The following is a 21,121-nucleotide window of genomic DNA, read 5'->3' as shown; positions in this document are numbered from 1 at the left end:
AAAACCGGAAAAAATGGTTTTTAGTCGTTGCTATTTCTGTGACATATAGCATAGTAAGAGCGGCACATAATTCAGTTGAAGAGATTTTTTTTAATGTTATTGTGCAACCTATCAACGTATTTATTCTATTGAATGGTCAATATATGTTGCGTAGAGTTTTCAGCAGCATGTCATTATTTAAGCAGCACTTAAAAGGGGATAAAGCACTCTTTTTTCGAGATTTCTCGAGGGAAAATTCCTCCATTTCCCTGAGAGAGTATGATAGTACCTGCCACACAATTACACGAATGCAAAAATGGTACAGGCACCGAAAGCTCTATATTGATAAGTGTAGAAGTGCATCTAGAACAGTTTAGAGTTGAGTTGAGAGCACGCAATAAGCTAATAAGCAATAAGCAATAAGCTTGAAATGTGACGAAGAAGAAGATGACGAAGCTTAGTAGAATGGAAATCAGTCAAAATCCTGATTGCTCTAAATTTCTAGAATTGTAACCAGGAGACATCTGGATGGTGATTGCTATTGAGTTCTCAGAAACTGAACGTGAATTAGTATGTTGAATATGGATGTGTATGTGTATGGAAGTATATTTTTTTCTGATTTGCTTCTTCAGTCCAGTTCATTCGAGCTATATTGTACAACTGATGTTTGTCATTGATTGATTAATGCATGCATAAACAATGGTAACCTCACTGTTACTTTATATCTCAAATTGTAGAAATACTGGTACTTTATGACGAAGCATGAATAAGCTTCCAATTCCAGATTACTTTTGGGTAGAAAATACTCACGAGTAAGAGCACCCGCACCAATGCGTTGCTAAAGCTATTTTAGCAACCTCCACCATAACGCAGTAACCGCACTGGGGGTTGCTATTCAAGTGCGGGAAATAACAATCTGCCTCTCGGTGAACAGCGAGTTGACAAATAAAACAGCGCGATAGCAGCGTTGCTATCTATGAAATGTTTGTTTTGTTTTTCATTTGAACATTGTGATTTATGAATAAATTTTGATTTGGGACAAAAATGTGGACCCAAGGGACAGCTAAACATTCCTCTGGAAGACTCGGAACATCCGTAAATGTGGAAAATTAACTAAAAAGGATCTATGTTTTTTAAATCAACTTGTTGTTTGGGGGCGACCCCGGCGTAGTGGTTAACATCCATACCTCTCACGCCAAAGTCACGAGTTCAAATCTCACCCCCGGACAAGTCACGAATGACCCAAGGTGTTAAAGTGACTATAATAAAAAAAAAAAAAAAACTTGTTGTTATGTCGCATGAATGATTTTGGATTTGAAACCAGTATGTGCACTCTGATGGCCATGGAACGGTCCTTCAAAAGTTCCGGAACATCCATAAAAGGGGCCAATTCGTAGAAAAAAAAAAACCTTGCGCTCCATATTTTTTTAAATCACCTATTTTGATGCTACATCAATGAATTTGGATCTGAGACCAGCATGCGAACTCTGCTGGCCACAACCCGGTCTTTCTGGAGGTCCGAACCATGTGTAAAAGTGATCAATTCATAAAAAAGATTCAAGAGCTACACGATTCACTTATTCTGAAGCTACATGTATGAATTAGGATCTAGGACTAGCCTGGACCTGATATGCAATCAGGTAGCGGTGTGCTTCTCTGGAAGATTTTGATTTCCTGAAGTTCATTAATTTTTCTATTGTTCCGGAAATTTTAATCATATTTATAAAAATTCCGGAAAACCTCGCATTGTTTCTGAAGTATCGCAAAATTCATGAATTTTTTTTTAAATTACTTGAAATATCCTGCATTTTTTCTTAAATATCTGAAACTGTTATGAAGATCTCTAAACATCTACATAGTTCCGAGAACTTCTCAAAATATAATGAAACTACCATAAAAAATTATATACTTCTCTGAAGGTCTCTAAACGTTCTTGGTAATTTTTAAACATTTAAAAAGATCTCGCGATTTTCTTGAACATAATCTGATCTTCGCTGAAATTCCTGCATTTTTTGCAGTTTTTCAAACTGCATTGAAAACCATGGAATTCCCTTAAAATGATTTCCCATTTTCCTGATGCTCATGTAACATCTCTTATGTTTCTGAAACTTAAATAAAGGTATTTGTACTTTGATAAAGTTTCGGAAATTCCCTGAATTTCTTGGAACTTTTAAACATTTTTCAATTTCCTTGAAATTAGTTGAACTGCTCTTAGTTTCTATGATCAGTCCTTCTGCTCTTGAAGCATTCATGAAGTACTCTCAATTCTATTGAGGATCTTGGTATTACCAACCGGTGGAAACTAACGATTTTAAATTGGCTCACTACTTGACTAGCCTATTGGTCCCAAGCAAATCGATCAACGTACCCCATTCTAGTCAAAATTCTAGGACTAAACTATATTTGTTTTGATTCGCTATGAAAGTTTGACAGATAAAATGAGGGGTTCGTGGATTTTCCTATGTTTCGAGGGATGGATCGATTACCTTGGAACTGAAGAGAGTACTACAGCTGAGCGTTTCTTCGGGACCTTCTGGTCTTAGAGTTACCTATGGCATTACCATAGATTGTTATGAAGTTATTGGAAGTGCCGTTTTGTTTTTGGAACCACTTTGAAAATCCTGAAGTTTGCCTGAAGTTCACCAAAATTTTAAGAAGTTTTCGGAACTTACCTTTTGTTCCCACAGTTTGCCTATAAAACTTCCTGAAATTCTCAGTACTTCTTTTCATTCCTCAGACTCTCCTGAAGATCTCTATTGTTTTCTGAAGTTTACGAAACTTCCCTCATGTTCTCCCGATGATGTTCCTGGAATTGTTTCGGAAATTAATGGAATGGCCCAGAAGATTTTTAAACTTCCTTTTAAACATGGATCTTCTGTGTAGCTTTCTTAATGTTTTTTAGTTCATTCCCTGAAGTTTTTTACTATCCTTAAATTTTTGGAACTTTTGATGGTTTCCTCTATTTTACTGAAATAAATTGAACTGCCATAAAGTTCTCAAAACTAACTTAAATTTTTAGGAATGTCCCTCAAGTTCTCACAGTTTTCCAGATATTCATGGAACTGCCCTAACATTTTCGTATATACCCGAAGTTCACGTAACTTACTCATAGGTCATTAAGCTTAAATTTTCCTGAATTTAATGGATCTACCCTGAAGCTCTTGGTCTCCGCTGAAGTAAATTTTCCTGAAATCTATTAGATTCCCCTGGAGCCGTCGAAGCTTACTCTTAAAGATCTTTTAATTTCCCCACATTTCTATCAATTAGAACTTCTTAAAGGTTTCAACATTTTTGATACATTCACAAGCTAAAATATGTAATCTAGGCGTTTTGGTGCGCATCTTTTATAAGAGGAGCATACGAAGATCGATAATTCGATCATTTTTACGAATTGACCACTTTTACGGATGTTCCGATCCGCACAGAGGAGAGTTTCGTGACCCGCACACTGGTGGTGGCCCAGATTCAAATTCATTCATGTCAATCACAACAAGTGATTTTAAAAAAATCGCTGGGCTATTTGGATCTTCCGGAGGACCATTTCTTGAGTACCTGGGTCTGTTGTTGGATCTTAACTTTCAATCTTCTGTCTTCGTGGTTAGGTATACTGATATTGTCGAAAAAACAATCACGAAACTCTGTGATCAATTTCAGTTTGAAGTTCGACGATAAGTTTAGTAACTATCGGTGCGAAAACCGAAAACGTAAATTCACAATCGTGATAGCAACTAACTAAAATAGCAATGGCTAAAGTTGTCAAACTAGCAACCCGAATAGCAACGCATTGGTGCGGGTGCTCTAAGTAATTATTTTTGCCATAGTCAGATGTAAACTACTATAAGCGGTTTACTGAAAATAAGCTTATTGAACGGAACTTGGGAACTTGCGTGAAAAGAACTTAATTTTGGGTAACTTTTCGGTTTCGTGTAAAGTGCAATAGCTCGTGGTGCATACTACTTCTTCATTCTTCATCTTCGTAGATCTCTTCAATGATAGTGCTAAGCACGTGATGTTTTTTTTTCTCTGTTCAGGGCATAAAACCACTGCGACCTGTAATTTGATCTACTCTAGATAGAGCTGGAATTAGGGCGTAACAGCTTTTGTAAACAATGCCTTCTCTCGATGATTTCTAGAAAGTCATGGCTCGCCCTGACAAATCGACATCACCATCGAGTAAGGGAAGGCTTGTGTAGGTGTGCCATTAATTTCTAGAAATCAACGAGAGAAGCCATTGTTTACAAAAGCTGTTACGCCATAATTCCAGCTCTATCTAGTACTGTAGTATATCCCGTGTGTTTAGTTTAGTGCATGTCGTATTACTCCATCACTATTGAGAAATGATGAAATATTCGGTTTTGATACAGTTGTCATTCTTACCTTCATCGCAAAGAATCGATTCTAATTGAAAGGTGCCACTATTTATACCCTTTGAAGAGTGAGAGCACCCTTGAAAGGCGCGCCTTTTTGTCAGTCAAAATTTGATTCTTTACACGGTAAGAAAAAAGTACCCAAAATTGAGTTCCTTTCACTCATCACGTGGCTTCCGTGGGGCTAGGTAAAATTAAGTTAAAGAAGAAAACTCAATTTTGAGTAATCCTGATCGTTGACCAAGTTGACAAAAAAATAATAAAACGGAGCAGACTGGACCCGAACCATGGACGTTGAGATTACGGGGCCCGTGTGTTGACCACTCGTATATCAACGCTTGTAAAACTGAAATGGTTAAAGGCGCATAAGAGCAACCTCAATGAAAATAAACTTATATTTGAGTTCATTTATTATTACTCAACAGTTGAGTAAATTTTAACCAACGCTGCTTTTCTGATTCACTCAACGGCGGACCTCAAATGATAGAACCCAACGTTGAGTTTTTTTAAACTTAATTTTGAGTATTTTTTTCTTGCCGTATAGCAACAAAATTAAGCAAGCGGTGCCGGCCGGTGGTGCAGTGGTAAGCGTGATTACCTCTCATCCCAATAGGCCTGGGTTCAATCCCAGTCAGCGCCGCCGGGATGTTCTGAGGCATAACATCTCTGATCACGCCTTTCTTCGGAAGGGAAGTAAAGCCGTTGGTCCCCAGTTCATGAGTTGATGGGTCGATAGACAGGGTCCAGGTGTGGGAGCTGCCTCCCTGGCGTCGGTAGCATTGGTGCTCAGCACGGAAAACACACCAAGGAAAAAAAATCCAAATTATGCAATGACACCAATAATGACCATGCATCAGAACCCTAGTCTTAACAAGAGAGAGTCTAGTATAAGAGAGGAGCGGATTCAACACAAACTGCCTTGGCAACCTATGCCTAGGTGGTTTCTAGCAACACTGCCAGGTAAATCAAGAAAGGCGGTGCTCGATTGGCTCTGGCTTTGACAGATCGTTTGGCTCAAAACCAGCCTGTCCGCTCCTCTCTTATACTAGACCCTCTCCAGTCTTAACCACTTCAAACAAGGGAACAACGAATAGATTATTATGAATCACATAGATATGAAGATCTCTTCCCATTTTATAAATCAAAGAAATAAAAGACGAACGATTGTCTGGCCGCCCTGCCATGGCGAAGGCATACGAACACTATATCGTTTATTTATTATCGTTCATCATTCAATATACCTAATACAAAACAGTATATTCTGTTTAGAGTAAAACACAAGACAAAACACTGGTGTATACCATTAACGACACCTGTGCGTGGATAGAAACATTACTACAAATAATAGGGTAATTGAACATGTACTTGCGCAAACACTAACTAACTCATTTTTCCTTGTTTCAAGATCATCCACAGTGGACAAAGCCGAGTCTTGTCACTACCAACAAGGCATAAAAAGTAACAAGAACTAAGATGTGTTCCTTTGGTTACACATTGAGACTGTTCCCCTAGTTTGGGGTAGTCAGAATCCATATTTGACGTAAACAAACATGTCAGGTAATATTAAGTGCTCCGAGAATGAAAAGTTCATTGCTCGACGAAAATTACGTTTGATTGAGCTATATTTCACGTCTGTTATGACTCAACTTCATGTAAAAATTGACGCTCGTATATGTCAGTCTTGAAGCACCTGAATTTACATCAATTTTTCTAAGTGTGTAGGAATCGGTGGCAGATCTTACATCTCGTAACGTACCACGAAAAGGTGATCTACCCACGTTACAGGGCGCATATTAACTTATTGTGTGCTCTCAATTTAGTGTTCTAGATGCACTTCCACAGTTACTAATTGAGAGCTTTCGATGCTTGTGCCATTTTTGCAATAGTAGGGTAGATAACTACTTTGTTTTCCACTTTGATGGTATTGGTGTTATCAAGAATTCATAGATCTTGACAAACTAATCCATCTACATAATACATATTTTTCAAATTTTGATAGCTGGGTAGTATTGAATTGAATTATTTCAATATTCGAATCCTACAATCTTAGCAAGATTATCAATTCTTCAATCAGGAAGCCGTATGAATAAAACAAGTTTACTCTACTTGCACCTACTTTCTTACGGAGCGAGTAAAGTAAACTCTTTTTTTCTTGTGATCAAATCACCCAATTAGAGCATCTTAATACGAAGTTTCCGTTTCCGTTCTATTGAGATCATCTGAAATTTCTGTTGGAATTATACGAAATCTTTCTTGAGATTATTTATAATCTATGTCTTATTGAGATTCTCCGATTTGCTGTTTAAATGTTGAGATTTTCCGAAATGTTTCTATTGATTTTCCAAAATTCCAATTAAGATTTACAACGGCGCCGGTGGTGTAGTGGTAAGCGTGATTACCTCTCACCCCAGCAGGCCTGGGTTCAATCCCAGTCGGCGCCGCCGGGATGTTCTGAGGCATAACATCTCTGATCACGCCTTCCTTCGGATGGGAAGTAAAGTCGTTGGTCCCCGGTTCATGAGTTGATGGGTCGATAGGTAGGGTCCAGGTGTGGGAGCTGCCTTCCTGGCACGTCGGTAGCATTGGTGCTCAGCACGGAAAACAAGATCGACGGAAAAAACAAACCAAAGGAAAAATTAAGATTTATTTCCTAAAGGTGGATTTAGCTACATCCGGATACCCAGAACTTGTTCCGCTAGGGCTCAAAAAGGACATTTTGTAAACCTCATATACTGGTATCGTCCGACGGCTAAAAATTTATGATTTTTCATCTAGAAATGAATACCATGGTAGATCTGGCTAGATCTGGATACCTGTAATCGGTTCCGGCAGGGCTTTAAAAAGGACACTTCCAAATCCTCATGTACTGGTATCGTCCGACGGCTCAAAATTTATTTTTTTCATCCTTAAGTAAATAGACATAATCTTCGAGTCTTACACTAGTCATCCGGAGACAACAGAACGGTTTCTGGTTTTTGATTATCTGGAACGGAGTCGTCGGACGGTACCAGTAAATGAGGGTTAGGGTGTGTCTTTTTTGGGGCCCCCCGAGTATTCGGATATAGCCAGATCTATATATTGCTCCATGGCGTGATGTCTATTTACTTTTGGATGAAAAATCATACATTTTCAGCCATCGGATGGTACCAGTACATAAGGTTTAGGAAATGTCCTTTTTTGGCCCTAGCGGAATCGGTTCCGTGTTTCCAGAAATGGCCAGATCCACCATCGTCCCATGGCATGATGTCTATTTACTTCTGAATGAAAAATCATAAATTTTGAGCCGTCGGACGGTACCAGTAGATGAGGATTTGGAAGCACCCTTTCTGGAGCCCTGCTGAAACCAGTTTTGGGTATCTAGAAGAGGTCAGACCCACCTGTTGGTCCATGGCATGAAAAATCATAAATTTTGAGCCGTCAGACAGCACATGAGGTTTTGGAAATGTCAATTTGGGCCCTATCGGAACCGGTGCCAGGTATCTTAAATGGTCAAATTGGAACAACCTTGACAGGGACAGGGTGCCATTCTAGAAACCTTTATCTTTCTTTTGAGGCCAATATACCAAAAATGGATTTTTGGGAGTGAGTTGCTCTTTTTAGACCTTAATGCACAATGTGTCACTTTTTTTGTAGCGCCATCCCTAGATGTCGCTGAAAGCTTCTTTTGACAGTAAAATGTTCATTTTCAAAAAATAGGAAAAGTGAGGACATTTCATGTCTCTATCATATTTCGTTACAAAGTTACAGTTTTTTTTTTATAGTGACGCTGGGTCAAAAAAAGACCCTAATGCACCATGAAGGTTAACGGAGATTTTGGCGTTTGGATGTCCCCCGATTGATCTATTGTTTAGTTTAGTGCATGTCGTATTAGTCCACCATCACTATTGATAAATTATGAAGTAGGGTTAAGTACCCAATTTCCGGCCTATTAATCACAACCCGCACTTAGTCTTTCTTAAGCTAGCTTAGTTTAGCACCGAACGGAATGTTATTATTACTGATGGTTTTTAAATGTATTAACCTTTCCGTACGTAGGGGAAATGAATGTAATGTCGGCCTAAATGCTCCTAATTTGGGCCCATACATAAATTCATCAATCGACTAAAATTTCAATAGCGACCAAAAATATCCATTAATACCGTTGCAATGACGCGTTCATCTAGATAAAATTGATAAATAGCAGATTTTTAGCGATGGGCCCAATCTTAGATCCATAGGCCAACAATAGAGCCATTTCCCCTACCAGAAGATTTGATAAAGAGAAACAAATTGTTGAGATATTGTTAAAAGTCTACCACTGCTTCTTGACGCCAAACTCAGCCTACGGATTCTAAACTCGGCCTAACGCATTGAAACTCCATTGAAACTCCAATGAATTCACTTCGGTCTATCGGATGAAGATAAAGATTGATTCGGTCGGAGCGCTTCATTTGTTTTTGAGAATATTGGGTACCAAACGCATAATTTGCCTGATTTCGGTCATGGATTTATTTGATGTTTTCTGCTTGATAGGCCCAAAATGGGCGCTTAGGCCAAAATAGTCCTCTACCCTATTCGATTTTTTTACAGTTGTTATTCTTGCATTTATTGCAAGGATCCGACTCTAATCGAAAGGTCCCGCTATTTATACCCTTCGGAGTGTTGAAACACCCTCCAAAGGCGCGCCCCTTTGTCAGTCAAAATTAGATTCCTTAGCAACAAAATTAAGGAATGACATTGATAATGGCCATGCAACAGAACCCTAGTCTTAACCACTTCAAACTAGGGAACAACGATTAGAAGATTAGGAATCACATAGATGAAGACTAAAGGGCTGAACACAATGATAGTGGCATAGCGGTAAGCGCATATTTTCCAATACACTGAAATCCGTTTTACAACCCACAATGGCGCGTTGCGGCAAAAGCGGCATTGTACTAAAACTCGTTTTTCCAACATTTTGGAAAAAAAACACGGTGCGGTTGAGCGGCAACGTGAGAAGTGCTTAATGTTTTCAGATGTATTTTTTGTAATTTTGAATTAACCAGAAATTTCAAGACGTGAACCAAATAATCATCTAAGGTAGTAAGTAAGTAGTCATAAAAAAGTTTGCCACATCCGGGCATGTTCTGGGTACCCCCAAAGAAGTTGTCAGTTTCTTCTTGAACCAACACCCTCAAGTGGATAAATGCAAGTTTTCCATGCAAGAATAGCTTTCTCAATTAATCCAAAACTTTACCAATTTACAGTGGAAAGACCATTGAAATCTTAGCAGGATTGGTTCGCTCTGGTCATTTCAGCTACTTTCTTCGTGAAAAGTTGTCACCTTAGCCCTCATACCAAGTCGTCAACGTATTTTGTAGCATCATGCTTTCTTTGTTGTCACGCTTCTAATGAAAATTTCAAATCAGAAAACTCCCATTCAGCACAGCCAACAAGCATCCATTCTATAATCAAATAAACTCCACATAATCCAGCTCAGCATGGATTTGTTCGCTACTTCCAGTGTGTATGCTTCTGACAAGGAACTGGCTCTAAAACGTTGGGCTTTGAGGTAGGCACTTCAACATCCACGCTCCTCCGTCCGGCGATGGATGTATTTTGGATGCTAGCACAACAACAGCTCGTCCGGTACTCAAAATCTGTTCCGACAAAACTGTTTAAAATATTCATTCATATCCACTTGAGAGAAGTGTACACCTTTCTCACAGTAGCAGAGCTATGGCGGAACGGTGGAACTATGGATGAAGCAAACGGTACAAAGGCAAAACAAGCACAACGATTTTCCTTTGTGTTCCTCAACAGCTGACCGGTTCAGTGAGCTGAGAAATTCCACCCATTCGAATCTCGGTTTACCTGCCTTGCTCCAGAATAGAAGTCCTACATATGTACAGCACCGTTTGTCGAAATTGTCCTTCGCCCGGATAGAATACATATATTTCCCCTACAACTTGTCCCTCTGTAGTAACTTGCAGTTGAATGATGGTTGTATTTTTACAACCACTTTTCTTCGGCAGGTTTTATACCCTGAGGAAAATACATCAAGCAGGTCCAGAGGACACGCTGCCCCAGATTCGAAGAAAGTCATGAAGAGGATTTGACGGAATCTGGTGTAAAGTTGAGCAGAACTGGAGATTTGATGGTTTTTAATTTTTTCCTGCAACCACTTTGATCGGGTTTATATGTAGGAAGCGGCTTACTAAATCAGACTTGCTGCATTATTGAACTAACATTCTGTACGCTCGTTGATTGATGTAGCTGATGATTCACATCTTTCACATGGTTACTGCAATTTTATAACGTTCATACCAAAGCGAATGTTAGCAAATTCGCCCAACAATCTACACCGAGATTTACCCGTTCATGAAGCAGCTTTTCCTCCGGCAGGTTGATGAATATTTCAAACATCGCCAGTACAGTGCATAGACTATAGAGATTTCAGGCAACTACCACCCCCAGACGAGCACTAAAGTGCTGAAAGCTGCAGATTTCTCTGCAACCAGAGAAAGGCACAAAGTGCAGGTAAATTGCATCTATCAGTGCGGTCGTAAAATGCAATAGGGCTAGCTATATCTTTTGAATAAATGGAACTTCAGTGTAAACTTTCGTATTCATAGTAATAATCTGTTTGGGAAACATGAATATGAATGATTAGAAGTTTTAAACCTTCTTATATTTATAGAAATAGATATGTTGTGATTTACGGTTCAGCGACTTTCAGTCAATTTAATTGTTTGTAAGAAAATTTGAACATACTGAAAGGTAAGCTCATATCATCTGTAAGAGACATGTGTATGAGAAAATTTGCGAAAAAATCTAAGGGCACCGGTGGGATTCGAACCCACAATTCCCATTCATTACACGGGTGCATTGCCAATTATACAACGGTTACTATAACAAAAACAAAATGTTTGTAAATTTATAAGAATCTAAATTAAAAAAAAAACTTTCAAATTGATGCTCTAAGATCGCAAATAGCTTATTTGGTTGTGGAGTAATCTTTTCTGAAAGTTGAAATTTTAAAAAATCTCGAAAATCCAGGGTTGCAGCCTAGAAGAATCTAGGCACTTTAGAGCAGAATAAAAAAGACGTTTGTTCAAAATGCCAAAATAAGCGTTTTGACCAAGTTTAGCTCAAATCGGTGACCACAGGTGGTGTATCCACTTGAGCTGGAATGACCCATATGCATAGACGTAGCCAGAGGGGGCAGAAAAGGGGGCAAAAAGGGGGGCAAAAAGGGGAACAAAAAGGAGGGCAAAAAGGGGAGCAGCAACACAAAGGCTAAAAAAAATTTCTACCCTCCCTAGCTCGAAACCTGGCTACGCCCTTGTCCATATGGTCTATGGATGTATTTGGCTAATGACATTTGAGTTTCGAATCCGTTTCCCACCCTAGTCTTTTTTGCGCAAGCTTTCTCTAATACATAAATAGATATATATATTCATTGTAAAAAATAGAGTCTGATAAAAATCTTGTAAAACTTCAACGACTTTCTTTTTGAATAGCCAACGACCTTAAAAAAATGTCCAGTAAATTAACACATACAGTTCTTTGAAAGAGTAAAAATCTAGATACGTCAAACAGTAATCATTTATCGTTAATGTAGCCGAGTTATTAACGGAAGAGAAAATGGGATACGGGGAAAAATCGATTATCGAAAAATTTAATATTTACCATTACTGTCGAACTGTACTGGTCTTTGATTAAACTATCAGCTTCAAATTCCCACCGCACATTTTCATTCCATCGATCGTTCCATTGTACTAATCGGACCACACGATACGCATAGGAACTTTCTCGGTGCCATCCCACGGGCATTGGTGGTAACGAAAACAAAACAATTTCATTTACGGTCCAGCGTTAAGCATAAATTATCCCACCCTACCCGTCGTCGCCGGGCTTGGATGGTCATGCATAATTAATCATTCAGTTGATATTCAGCGTAAAGTACATTAAAACGCTTTGGAAGCGTGTGGCAAATATTTTATTCATAAATCAATTAGCAAACCCACCCCCGCCAGGCCGTGTTGCAGCATAAGTCCGATTTGCAATTATTGCACAACATTGTAATCATTCTGACTGACCACCCACCCAGCAGCACAGCCAGAAAATGTGTTTGCATCAAACCTGAGATTGAAAATAAAAATAAACATGCCTCTTGTGTTTACCTGCATAACCGTTTCCCAACATTTTCTCTCATTTCAGCACACGGAATTGATTGCTTTAAATGTGTGTCAATGAACGGTGCGAACAAAGCCTGCGACGATCCCTTTCACAACAACTACTCGACAGCGATACTGGAATCGCCCTGCATGGGTGGCCGGAAAGGCCGGGACGGACTATTCCCGGCCACATCGTGCATCAAAATTGCCGGTTACTATGGTGAGTATGCACCTCATACACCTACAATCGCTATGGGATGCGATGTAGTGATGATTGGGATACTGTATAGATATGACCGACACAAGGTTTTAGGAGGGATGTTCAGGCCAACTGTCACGGATCGTCATGGGTCGTGGTAGACACATTTGCCTATATTGTTGCCCGATGATCAACATTAAAGCAAACTGGCTTGCTCGTACAGCCACTGATATCACTTATCTGGTTTAGGAATCGAATTCCTAAATGTCATCCCTAGTATAGATGCTGAACCACCATAGCACATGCAATTTAAAACTAAACCGATTCGATTAACCGCTCGATCAACTGCAGGATTGCATCTAGCCAACCTGCGGAATTTGACATTTCCGCGTCAAGAAACTAATTTATGACCGACAAATGAACTATACGGTACAAAAGCGATTCTGTTTCAGTCGGATACGAAAGGTTTCATTATATTTGGAAGCATTCTGACAAATTAGCTGTGAAATTTAGTAAGGAGCTATCCATAAACTAAGTAGACATTTTTTGATAGATTTCAAACCCCACCCCCGTAGACAACCGCTTATACAAATCAAATTATAGATCATATATCTAGCCAGGGGTTGAAACTGTTGACGTTTTTTACTACACTCGCTTTGTTGTCGTGCGCGACAGTCTGTTCGTATGTTGTATTCGTACTCTCATGCTCTACCGTCGTCTCTCTTACACAACACAAACAGTAGAACAACATTCGAGCAAAAAGGAAATTATCAAATAACTATCATATGACATGTGTGATTTCGTTCTAACTCCTCAATTCGGTGTAAATTAAACCATTTCTGTTCAGAAATGTTATTACTAGGACACCGTTGCTTACTATTTTCAGAATTCACTCAAGCACTACATCAGCGGCTCTCATTATGAGAAAAACTAAAAAAACATCCATTCGTGACGGTCTTCGGCGACAGTGTCGTATGACAGACCCTTTAATTAGACATTTTAGTTTGGTACTGTTATTTGATAGCTTCATTTGCAAGTGTCCGAAGCAAAGGCAGTCGATTATCACAGAAAATGTGTCGACAATGCACAGTGGTTCTCCTTAGAACAAAAGTTAGCCAAAACCTCAAAATTGTTGCAAATAGGCAAAAAACAGTTGAAATAAATGTTTATTAGCAGTACGAAGAAAATTTGACAATCAAGATGTCACAAAAAGGAGTATAGTAGAACCAAAACCAATGCACAATGGTCCCAAAGCCGTATATAGGAAGACAAAAATGTTTGCGCCCAAACCGTCAGTTTTAGGTGTATGGTTTCTTAGGGAAAGTTGCTTCATATTCTTTGTTCAATCTTTTTATGTTCGTAAAATTAGGGTGGTCCATAAAATTGGTGAATTTAAAATACAAACTTTTTTATTATTTGAGATAGACCAAAGCAGTGTTCTAAACAGTTGTAGAACATTCTATTCAAAGCAACTTTTTTCAAGACACAACATTTTTATCTCTTATGGTTAATAAGTTATGATTTTTTTAAACAAACAGTTTAGGGTGGCCACTAAAATCGGTTTTCTTTGAATATCTTTTCATGCGTTAATTTCTCGTAAAACATTGTTCTTATTAATTAAGAACTTTTGATGACGCATATTTTTGCTCAAGCAACTAGCTAAAGGCTATTTTCTTCGAAAAAATGGCTCTTTTCAATTGTCAATATCTCAATATGGGGCAAATCGATTTTCAAACATTAAACTTCATTGAAAACATCGTCTTTTCTTCATTTTTGGTAAAAAAAAACTGGAAGAGCTTTTTGTGTTTAAAGCATTCAAATAAAAGAGATAACACCTTAGCAAAAATATGCGTCATAAAAGGTTCTTATGTCTAGTATAAAATTTCACGAGAAATGAACGTATAAAAAGATGTTTAAAGAATGCCGATTGTCTAGGAGCCACCCTAACCTGCTTGTTTAAAAAAATCATAACTCATGAATCATAAGAATTAGATATATGGTGCGTGTGTGTATGTGTGTGCGTGTTGATGTGCCTTGAAAAAGGCATTGTGAAGCTTGCTACCGTATGCACCGTAGGTTATATAACTTAAAAACGGATATTTTCGAAAGAACACTTTACTTGTTATTCCTAATTTCAACATCTTTCGCAAAAAATCGCAAAACTTATTAAAGCCTATCTGAAAGCTAACTTTTCTAGCTATCTTTTGGTTACTATAGGATAGTGGGCGGATGTGTCCGTCATATGTTTTGCTTAGTCTAAATGTGAAAAAAGTACATTTTTGCTAAATTTTTATTTGAAACTGTCACTAAAAACAGTGCAGACACTCTTTTTATCCATCCATTTGACGTGAAATAAGTCGAGGAACATTTCTTGTGAAGCAACCAAGTTGATAAACACATAATTTTTTGCTATATTTGAGCAAAACAGTATCAAGAAACATAACGATTTTTTTCAAAAATTTGTGATATAGCTACACTATAACAGCCATAAAAAAATATTTAATCAACAGAACTGCACAAATCATTCAATTTAAGATACTCTAAACATGTAAAAATGATAAAAAAAATATTGAAATAAAAAAATACCAACTTTGATGTTTGAGGTTTTGACCGGCCAGGAACCACTGTGCAATGGTGACCGCTTAGAAGACTGTATCTAGCCATAGATACTTCCTGACCAAGATGGATAGATGTGTAAGTGGCACAGTACTCACGGTCCGCTAGTGTTGGTGAGTTATTTGCCGTGTTCCTGAAAAGTCCACTATTTTTTCATAACCAGTGCAAACACTAACAAAAATGCGGGCGGATTTTAACAGATTTGGACCTGTTTCATACGACTGGAAGGTTGATTCCCGACGCAAGTGATCAATCTTCGATATGAATTTCACGAATAAACATGAGGATTGATTATAGCAAAACTTGCCATAATTAACACTTCTTCCTTTCTTACTTTTAAAAAAGGTCCTAAGTAAAAATATAAACAAATCGAGTTAAACGATGCAATCTATAGAGATTAGTGACGTTTAATGCACGCACACTAGCGAGAGCAACGCCGTGTAAAGTTGTTTATTATTTTCCTCTGTCTATGTATGAAAGTAGAACTGTCAAAATGAGTTTGACATCGATTTGTTATGTATTATCTTCGGATATTCACTAACATGCTCTCACATATTTGTGGCAAGATCGGACTTTCGGATTTATCCACTATAGTCTTAGACAGTTGAAAGTAGAATGTGAGTTTATTTTACCGAGTTCTTCAAATGAAAACTAGCATGGAGGGAAGCGACGCGTTAGGCTGTTTTGTAAACTATTTGGCGTACATACGCACGGAATTTATTGTGTACATATGGTAGCACTTAAATGGTCTCAAAATAAGGAAAAGGAAAAGGTTTTGGTGCTGACTCAGTGTTTTCTCAGTATGTTAAGAATTTGGGTCATTGTTTCTATGTCGAGCTGAGTGAGTATTTAATTTATGATGTGTAATGGAATTATACTTCCCATGTGATGCATGGTCCGTAGTAAGGGATAAGGAATTATTCAAAAGGGCAATTTGTTGAGGTTAGTATTACTACATATTGCACCAATACAACCGGACGTGAAAACACCATGATCAAAACTCATGGAAACGTGAAAAGTTCCACAAAATAAAAATAAAGCCTGCGTAACGGCGCTCCATGCACCAGCCCAACCATCGTATGTCATGAAAACTCTTCTCTTGAAAATCACGTCACAGTGGTTCCCAAGCAGATGAATCCGACCAATACACTCAGGTCTTTTTTTACACGGGGGATACGGTCCGTGTAAAAAAAAACCGTGTAAAAAAAAACCTACGAGATTTTGATTTTTCGCATGCTTAAATGTTTTTAAAAAATCGGATTTTGATGCCATTTGTAATTAAAGCATGATATGGTCCATATAGACATATTTTAAAAATTTCTGTATTTACACCAAAAATTGTGATTTTTTTTTTAAGTATGCCATTCGATTACAAATAGCTTGAAACGGATAATGTGATTGGAATCAAGTCGATAGGTTGTATCGTTGTCGAGAAATCGTTAAAAACGTACCGTGTAAATCGTGGAAAACCGTGTAAAAAAAACCGTGTAAAAAAAAAACCGCGTAAAAAAAACCGTGTAAAAAAAGACTTCAGTGTACTCTGGAACTAAGGTCAATTGAGGAATACTGGTCAATTGTGAAGCACATATTGAAGAAAAAGGGTGGAACTGCAATTGACCCGAATAATTTCAAGCGGAAACGGAATCTGGCAGCCAAACAATTCAGGGGAAACATGTCAGAAGGGTCTAATTTGAAACGAAAACAATAAATTGGATCGTCGGTTTTTTACGAATGACAACACACTCATTCAAACTAACTAAATTATCTGACAGATACATGTTTGTTCTATGAGCTGGTGTAGTTAGATTCCGTGGGTGTGCGGTCATTCAAGAGAAATCGACGTTCAAAGTCATTGTTTACGTTTCGAGTTATACCCTTCTGAAATGTTTCCCCTGAGTTGTTTGGCTGCCAGATTCCGTTTCCGCTTGAAATTATTCGGGTAAATTGCAGTTCCACCCTTTTTCTTCAATATGACCAGTATTCCTCAATTGACCTTAGTTCCAGAGTATTGGTCGGATTCATCTGCTTGAGAACCACTGTGACGTGATTTTCAAGAGAAGAGTTTTCATGACATACGATGGTTGGGCTGGTGCATGGAGCGCCGTTACGCAGGCGTTATTTTTATTTTGTGGAACAAGGTTCACGTTTCCATGAGTTTTGTTCATGGTGTACTTTCGTAAACGAAAAAATTGACTTGCTCTTGAAATTCGTGACTGAAGGTTGACAAATTTGGGAACGGATTTTTTCCCGTGAGTGCATGGATTCGTCGAGAATAGTATGTAGCTTATTAGTGGATTCAGCTGAGCCGTATCGTCAGAATGGTGGAAGGAAAGGCTTAACCAGTGAACGTCCTGTTCCAAAGCGACCAAACGGCTCCAGTTATGGAGAAAAAATTGAAGATTGCCCCAGAGGCAGTGGGTATGTTTTCCGATAGTTCGGAACCTAGAAATAGCATGGGAGGGAAAATGAGCAAGCACCGATGCGGCTAGCATCGGTGGGGATGTGATCAGTGCTTGTTGCTTGTTATGATGATGATGAAGGTGGTGGTAGTGGCGTTCATGGTGACCGAAGATCCGTTGATGACCTGAAAGTTTGTCCCCTCAATCTGCTGGTCAGATGCCTGCTGCCAATTTGGGGTATGGGTGGTTGTTCCAGCCAAGCCTTTCGTCGTTTTCAGTTTCTTTCCACTTCCATACTGTACAATCCAATCAAAACATTGAAATTATATTAATGTTGACGTTTTATAGTCCATTGTACCATATTCCCGTTTTCGAGAACAGGTTCACGATATTAAGTACAGCTCATGAACTTAATTAATTTTTACCGAACAAAATCATGAGTTTCATAACAGAGTTCACGTTTCTATGACTTTTGTTGCCTTTGCTAGTCCCCGGTGCAACATAACGCAGGCGTTACGTTTATTTTGCGGTGTGGTGGTGTACTTCCGTAAACGAAAAATCGAGTTTAAGTATTTTCCCGTGCGGACACTATGCATTCTTCTGCACACCAGCTTGCCAAATCGCTCCGAAAGTGCACCACTTTGCTTTATTGCGTAAAGATACAGCTTGTTTTTTTTTTTGTTAATTACTTTATTTGTACAGGTTCAATTGAATAAACTTTGCAGAGCCAAGTTATCATTTTCTTTATACATTATAAATGTCTTAAATCTAAAATTAAAGGATTGGAACCGATTACTCGTGGTCTTCTCGAGGTTAGTGGATGACAATTGTTAGGATCGGGAGAGGGAAAAGGAGATTTGGAATATGATTTATTATTCAAAAATTTCACTATTTCTAAAACATACACTTAATCCTATCGACGTTAAATCAACTCTGTAATTATACAATTATTACAGAAAAGATACAACTTGTGTGAAGATCAAAATGAAGAGTTATGCCTATTTGTCTGTGGCTCATCAGCATTCAAATATCCAACAAGTTTGTGGGTTTGTTGCCTGGAGTGGACGGCTTTTAACTAGACTTCATTGTTCAAATTCTGTTCCAAAATCAATCCTAAGATTTTCATTTAGCAAAGTTGACTATCCGAGAATGTGGCTACAAATAGCACTACATATATTAATTTCATGGTTATGACTCAACATAGTAAAACCATATCCTTGTTTCAATTCAAATCATTTGCGATGCCAGACATAGTGAACCAGCAGTGCAGTACCGGACTGGCACTCAATGTCACCATCCATCATCTTTACGGCCATGTCAGATCCCGGCGACAAGCCGATATTGAGATAACTTCTGCCATAAACCCATTCAAGAATCATTTAGGCATAGGACTACGCACACCATGAATGACACAACACTCGGCTTGGTGTCCAATGTCGCCAAGCCGGAACATGGACATGCAATGAAGTGATGATGTGACTCCTGTTGCAAGTGTGAAAAACAAGAAAAGGGTTTGACCGGCATTTGCATATAAACTAGAACTTACGGTTCATCGCTTTCAACATGACAAAAGGAGGTCACGTGCCGTTTCCCCTCGCACACACAAACACACACACACCTATCTGGGTATGAATCTATGTATGTGTGTGGTTTGTGAGCTACTGCATATTTTACATCGTTATCTGTATCCTGGAAAACGGACCATTAAAAGGACTTCGGCGAACCGTGCATACCTGCGGTCGATACGAACACCTACATGAATTCGTAATACCTCTCGGTTGGGACTATAAAGGACGTGGACAATGTCCATCCACCATTAGGGGGCAGTTCCATGACGATGACGACGACGACGACGACCGACTAACCAACGTTGCATATTTGATTCATCACCTCATTGAACTTTTATCTCGTTCCAGATGACACCGGAGAAACAATCACCGTCCGAGGCTGTGCCCTGGACAGCGGTACGCTGACTACCGATACGGAAATCATACGGATGTCCCACTGTGGGCGATTCTTCTATGACGATAGGTGAGGGATGGATTATTTTTCTAATGTTGGAGTGAAAATGGCAGTGATTTCGACAAATATTTCCAATTGACGTTTGCATCAAGAAGTGGAAAAATGCTAATAAATATTATCGACAGAATAGAATTAAAGTTATATCATCCATTCAATGTATCAAGCACCGTCATCAACTTGCTGCTCTTCCATCATTTAAAGCTCCCATTTGCCTTCTCCGTTTCCACTTTTCCATTTCCACAGATACGTCCACGGTTGCTTGCAAAGTTGCAACGATGCTGATGCATGTAACTACAGCCCGAGAGCTGCGGGCGGTCCCCACCGGATCGGCGTTCTCCAGATGGCGGCCGTGAGCTTGGCCGTGGGCTACATTCTCTACTGCCACCGGCAGAGGGTGGTGTCCTTTCCGCATCTGCTCGGCGCCGGGAGCTAACAAAGTAAGACTTAGCCACTCCATCATCACTACCGAGCGAATAATTTATGAAAACTGTGAAACGTCGTAGCGTTTAGTTAGATTTACCGGCGGACGGCCATCTGGTTTACGATAATAATGCTAATAACACTTAATCGAAGTCTCATCCCCATCCCCAGCAGTATCTTTAGTGATGGAGCGCAGTGCAGCACAGTCTATTTTATATGGTTATTAGGTTAAGGATATTCACTTCGCCTGGCTGCCTGTATCCACTGCACACACCACCGCATGTCATTATTTGTATAATGCAATTCACGCCAGCTTAAAACTTCAGAGAAGTTACACTTCAGTGGTATAAGATAAGAATAAAAAATACTGCAAATTAATCTATCGACCAACAAATGATAAATTATATGCTAGTTATGTGATAAGGAAGAGAAAAATGCGAAAATTATCCTAAGTAATAAGCACGACATGAAAATCAAAATGTAAAATGAAATAATCGTGAATATTTTTATTAATTATTATTGAACTAACAGTTGAGAAGTGAAAAAGCAGATACAAACTGTAGGAATTTAATGAACAAGGTGTAAATGATTTATGAAAAGTACAGAACAACGGGTGATCAATAGCGAATTAAGAGCGTCAGTGGTTGCTAATCATCTGGGTGGATGGGAAATAGACGAACTCTGTTTTATTATAATTTGACAAGGTTTTTTTTTATTTTAAATAATTACTTTTCCATCAAAACTTTCTTTGACATTACCGCCATCATCTGTTGCACACGCTGCAGGTTAGGCTCAGTGGCCAGTTTGTTTCACCATCTGGACCTCGCTACAGCTTCTCGAGTCAGCTTTAAATCTTCGTCGACTTGCTCTTCATAATTGCCAATCATTTCTCGATTGTATAACGAACTTTATAGTGTGATTTTACACTTTATCACTTGCTTGACAATGTAGAAATGCTATTAAAATGCTAAGGCTCTA

General features: G+C 38.7%; 1 protein-coding gene across 1 annotated transcript in view; it reads left to right on the top strand.

The window, feature by feature from the left end:
• LOC135698023 (uncharacterized) overlaps positions 1 to 20,805 on the top strand; it is a 124,394-nt gene extending 103,589 nt beyond the window's left edge. The window contains exons 3-5 of the mRNA XM_065217895.1: positions 12,531 to 12,707; positions 19,618 to 19,732; positions 19,967 to 20,805. Coding sequence (XP_065073967.1) covers positions 12,531 to 12,707; positions 19,618 to 19,732; positions 19,967 to 20,156 — 482 coding nt within the window. The 3' untranslated portion in view covers positions 20,157 to 20,805. The remainder of the gene's footprint in view (positions 1 to 12,530; positions 12,708 to 19,617; positions 19,733 to 19,966) is intronic.
• The last annotated feature ends 316 nt before the right edge of the window (positions 20,806 to 21,121 follow it).

This window comes from Ochlerotatus camptorhynchus, unplaced genomic scaffold (assembly GCF_037179485.1).
Source record: "Ochlerotatus camptorhynchus isolate MF236.1 unplaced genomic scaffold, CSIRO-AGI_Acam_v1.1 ptg000081l, whole genome shotgun sequence".
NCBI classification, from domain to species: Eukaryota; Metazoa; Arthropoda; class Insecta; order Diptera; family Culicidae; genus Ochlerotatus; species Ochlerotatus camptorhynchus.
This window is presented reverse-complemented; position numbering and strand designations above follow the sequence as displayed.